The sequence below is a fragment of the Salpingoeca rosetta genome (genome assembly GCF_000188695.1).
Source record: "Salpingoeca rosetta unplaced genomic scaffold supercont1.17, whole genome shotgun sequence".
Classification (NCBI taxonomy): Eukaryota; class Choanoflagellata; order Craspedida; family Salpingoecidae; genus Salpingoeca; species Salpingoeca rosetta.
The window spans coordinates 790,239-795,238 of record NW_004754917.1 but is presented as its reverse complement, the minus strand read 5'-3'; the positions used below and the strand labels follow the sequence as shown (position 1 = coordinate 795,238).

Genomic DNA, 5,000 nt, shown 5'->3' with positions numbered 1-5,000 from the left:
CAAAGCACCATACGCATGCATGCCCACACACACACACACACACACACACACACACACACACACACACACACACACACACACACACACACACACACACACACACACACACACACAAAACTGTGCACAACAACCTCACCTCCCCCCCCCCCCACACACACACAACACACACAACACACACACACATACGCACACACATTTACACGCGTGCAGGGGATATGGACAGTGCGGCGGTGTCGTCGAAGCTGACGGAGCTGGGCGTCGTTGACCGTGGGCTGCAGTTTGTTCGTCTCGGCGATGGCACGTATCTCATCAAGGCGCCGGAATCCATGGGCAAGAAGGCGGAGGCGCAGGTCAAGATCCAAGTCCGCGGCGAGGTGAGCACACTCACAGGGATGGAAGCGCGTTGTGTGCTTGCCAACTGTACATGGGCTGTTGTGTATGCGGCAAGCAGGCAGACGTCAACACCACCATGCAAACCGTGTCCTTCCTCACACACACACACACACACACACACACACACACACACACACACACACATCTCCCTGGTTGTTTTTTGTTCAACGAAACAGACGGTGCTTGTGAGGACCGGTGGCGGGTACAGCAAGCTGCAGGAATACCTCAAGCGCCACTACCGCCCCTTGTTCGAATCATCGTCATCGTCATCGTCATCATCCACACGCCACAACCACAACAAGTCGCAGCGGAAGGACTGATTTCAGTCTAGAGTACATGGTTCACTGAATTCAGTCGTTACCGTTTTTTCGCGGAGGAAATAAGAGAAAACACTTTGCACTTGCACTGTGGCACAGTCAGTCAGTGAACTGTTTTGTGTTGCTGCCACAACGCCGACGCTGTCGTGACACACGATGGAGGTTGAGTTGGAAGAGAAGAGCAAGGTTGAGTTGCAGGAGCTGGCGGTGGACCTTGGGATCAAGCAGCCCGGTGTTGGTTGGCCGAAATGCTGCCCTCCAAAAGGTGTCAAAGCAGACATCATTCGCGCCATTGTCGCCCACATCCAGCAGCAAGCAAATAACGAACTAGAAGAAGAGCAAGGAGAAGAGCAAGGAGAAGAGCAAGGAGAAGAGCGAGAGGTGGAGGGGCTGGAAGTTGAGGACAGCGTTGGTGTTGGACAAAGGCCTGTCGTGGGAGATGATGAGACTGATGATGGGGGTGACAGTGAGCATGTCCCTGAATTCCACCACCAGGAACAGCAACAAAAACAAGAGGAGCAGCGACAGAAACAAGAGCGGGAAGAACAAGCACCACAACAGCAACAACAAGAGCAGTATGAACTGATCCAGCAAGACGTGTTGCAGGCCACAGCACAGGCACAGGCGAGCATGATTGAGGATGAGCATGCCCTCATTCACAAGGCCATGCTGGCTGCACGCACGACATTCACGGCCGACTTCAGCGACAACAACCTCGCCTACTTCCCGCGCACTGTCGGCTATGGTGTGAGCTGGCTCAGCGACCCCGTGCCCATTGCTCTACTGCAGAACTTGGTGCTGGACCGCAACAGGCTGTGCTCGCTCCCTGATGAGCTGACGTGCCTGACGCAGCTGCGGCGGCTCTCCGCCAAGCACAACAGCCTGCAGACCCTCCCAGATGCCCTGCACACCTTGCCGCGCCTCCAAGTCGTGGACGTGAGCCACAACGCATTGACAGCGCTGCCGACCACCATCACGCAGTGTCACCGACTGCAGGTGCTGAACGTCGACGACAACCACTTGGTACAGCTGCCCGAACAGCTTGGCGACTTGAAGAGCCTGCGCGAACTTGGTATTGGTACGCAGCCGCACCTGAAATCGCTGCCCGTGTCGCTGTGGAGAATAGCGGGCACGCTGACAGCACTGTGGTTCCGCGAGTGCCCCAAGCTCAACAATGCGCCCGCGTCCCTCCTCAGAAACACAGACCTCCTCCTGCAGCACCTCAAGCGCCAAGACCCAAATGCAGGTTAGCACTCTGTGTGTGTGTGTGTGTGTGTGTGTGTGTGTGTGTGTGTGTGTGTGTGTGTGTGTGTGTGCGTTGATGAGTCAGAAACAGGCCTCTCGTGTTGGCTCATCCGTTGTGGACGCATTGGAGAGTCTAAAAGGCTGTCGCCTCTGTTCTCACCCAATTGCATGTGTATCACACGTACATGACTATGCACGTGCCCTCGCAGAGACACTCAACACGATGTTTGCTGGGATTTCGCTGTCGCCGCTTCGAAGTGCCATGCAACACGAAGAATCCGTCCAGCAGCAGCAGCAGCAGCAGCAGCAACGGTCACAGGGGTTGTCGCACTCCGCGATCGGTGGAGGAGAAATGACCTCTTCACCCCTGCCACAGCTTGTGCGGACGCAACGGCTCAGGGAGACGGGCACTGTGTCGCCATCAATGACACGCAGCGCCACCCATGCAACACGCCGTGAAATCCACCACCACCAGCCAAGGTCGCACCTTCTCATGCCAGATTATGGGGAGGGGCAGCAGCAGCAGCAGCAGCAGGGAGAATACACGCACGAACAGCAGCGCCAGCAACGGTATCCACACGAACACCACACCCAACAGCAACCGCAACACCAACAGCAACAGCGCAGTGCGCCGCCACCTCCGCCCCTGGCTGCGGAGCATACGCTGGCGAGCGCGCTGTCCAAAGGAAAACTGGCGAGTCCTTCCAGCGCACGTGCGCGCATCAACCCGCAGCTGGACGTCAGCACCGTTTTCGCTGTCATCGACACGTGCATCGCCCTCAACCCAATGGTCAGTTGCGTGTGTGTGTGTGGGGGGGGGGGTGTGGGTGTGTGGGTGTGTGTGGGTGTGTGTGGGTCGTGTGCTGAATCCAGCGTCGTTCTGCCCTCTTCTCGCGTGCTGCACAAGTTAAAACCGTTGCCACTGTTTGTGTGTGCGCGCGCGCGTGTGAGTGTAGGATGTAACAACGCTGCTGCAGCTGCTGGACTGGTACCGATCACTTGTGATCATCGTCCCGCGCATCGTCATGAAGGAGCTCGAGCGCATGAAGGTGTGTGTGTGCATGTGCGTTTGTGTACATGTGTGTGTGTGTACATGTGTGCGTGTGTGTGTGTGTGTGCATGTGTGCGTGCGTGCGTGTGTGTGTGTGTGTGTGTGTGTGTACGTGTGTGTGTGTGTGTGTGTGTACGTGTGTGTGTGTGTGTACGTGTGTGTGTGTACGTGTGTGTGTGAATGTTCTCAAGTCAATATTTCTTCCTCTGCCACAATCTCAAGAACCCTTGATCACTCGCAGTTTGCCACTGCATCCTGTGCCATCGACTCAAACACCCGGCCATCACCTCACATTCATTCCCACACGTCCATTATCACGCCCAACATCCAACTCGCGGTGCAACACGCACCACGCGGCACTGCAGGAGAACAACACTGAGCGCGGGTACCATGCTCGCTCGTTTATTCGGTTCTTGCGTCGGCGGCTGGAGCGACAGGATCCACAGGTGCAAGTGCAACGCGTACAGGACCGGGTAAGGCCCATCGTGCTGCTGTTGATGATGATGCTGCTGTTGTTGTTGTTGCTGCAGCAGCAAACATAACTCGTGTTCAAGGCTGTGAAGAGAAAGACTGCGGTGCTGTTGTTCACCTTCCCTGTTGCATGCACGTACACACCATCCACCTGCCACAGGTGTTTGCCAAGTGGGAGCAGAAGCAATTGACAAATGACCATCGAATCATGGAGTGTGCCCTGTTTGCAAAACAACGCCTTGCGAGACCAAAGGTAGGTGTGTGTGTGTGTGAGTGAGTGTGTACATGTGTGTGTGCACATGTGTGTGTGTGCGTGTATGTGCGTTAATGTGTGTGTGTGTGGCGGTCAAGTAGAGTGAATCGCACCTCGACCACATGCACTGGCTGATCGTTGTGTGCCTCACACACACACACACACACACACACACACACACACACGCACGCACGCACGCGCGCACACACACACACACACACACACACACACACACACACACACACACGCACGCACACACACACACAACCCGCTGCAGTTTGACAAGGCGCTGCTGCTGACGAACGACCAAGGTCTGCAGGTTGCGGCGAGGACAGAGGGGCTGGCAAGCGTCACCGTGCATGACCTGGCAGACAGCCTGACGCAGCTGATACAGAGCGAAGTCCCACGTGGTGATGTGGCAGTGGGCGAAGCACGGGAGCGTGGTGGTGGCCTCGCCACGCAGCGTGTGCACCATGCACAACACCCGCCGCCCCTCCAGTTTGAGCAACAGCGGCATCACCAGCATCGACAGCAGCAGCAGCATCAACAGCATGTACTGCAGCATCGACAGCAGCAGCAGCATCAACAGCAGCAGCACCAGCATCGACAACAGCAGCATCAACAGCGGCAGCAGCAGCAGCAGCATGTACTGCAGCACCAACCGTCCCAGCCACTCGACCGCTACTCCCGCCACCACCACCATCGCGACTCGCAGCACTTTGAGCGGCATGCAGAGGATGGTGACGGCCACAGCCAGCGCGAGCACCGTGGTGCAGCTGCTGTGCATCGTGACCGCGGTGATCGGCATGGTGGCGGTGGCCGTGGTGGTGACCGCGGTGACGGCGATGGTAATCGCCTGCAGAGACGGAAGAGCCGCAACCGCAAACATCAGCGCAGCAGACGTGGACGTGGTGGTAACCGTGGCGGTGGCCGTGGTGGTGGCAATGGTGGTGCTGGAGAACGAAGGGGCGAGGAGCATGCTGAACCGGGGCGAGTGCACGGGAGTAGTCATGGAGCGATTGGGGGAGACGATCGGGGGCGTGGTCAGGCGGACGACAAGCACGGGTTGGCCAGGGAGCAGCACCATCACCTACACTCGAGGCGCAACCCATATCCGCGCTTGTGACGTGGTGTGGCTCGGGTAGATGGCACCCATCTCATCCCTTCTTCGCTTTCTTCTTCACGTTCTCTTGTACACGCGCGCGCACGCACTCACACACACACACACACACACACACACACACACACACACACACACACACACACACAC

The 5,000-nt window shown here is 57.3% G+C and overlaps 2 protein-coding genes across 2 annotated transcripts in view; both read left to right on the top strand.

Moving 5' to 3' along the window:
- The window catches only part of PTSG_12500 (uncharacterized protein), a 7,658-nt gene extending 6,867 nt beyond the window's left edge, over positions 1 to 791 (top strand). The window contains exons 9-10 of the mRNA XM_004992220.1: positions 211 to 374; positions 570 to 791. Coding sequence (XP_004992277.1) covers positions 211 to 374; positions 570 to 713 — 308 coding nt within the window. The 3' untranslated portion in view covers positions 714 to 791. The remainder of the gene's footprint in view (positions 1 to 210; positions 375 to 569) is intronic.
- A 75-nt stretch (positions 792 to 866) lies between these two features.
- PTSG_06876 (leucine-rich repeat containing protein) lies at positions 867 to 4,856 on the top strand (the record flags this gene model as incomplete). Its single annotated transcript, XM_004992219.1, has 6 exons — positions 867 to 1,956; positions 2,165 to 2,745; positions 2,912 to 3,004; positions 3,372 to 3,479; positions 3,638 to 3,730; positions 4,008 to 4,856. 6 exons carry the CDS (start codon positions 867 to 869, stop codon positions 4,854 to 4,856), a joined length of 2,814 nt encoding a protein of 937 aa, XP_004992276.1.
- Between the last annotated feature and the right edge of the window lie 144 nt (positions 4,857 to 5,000).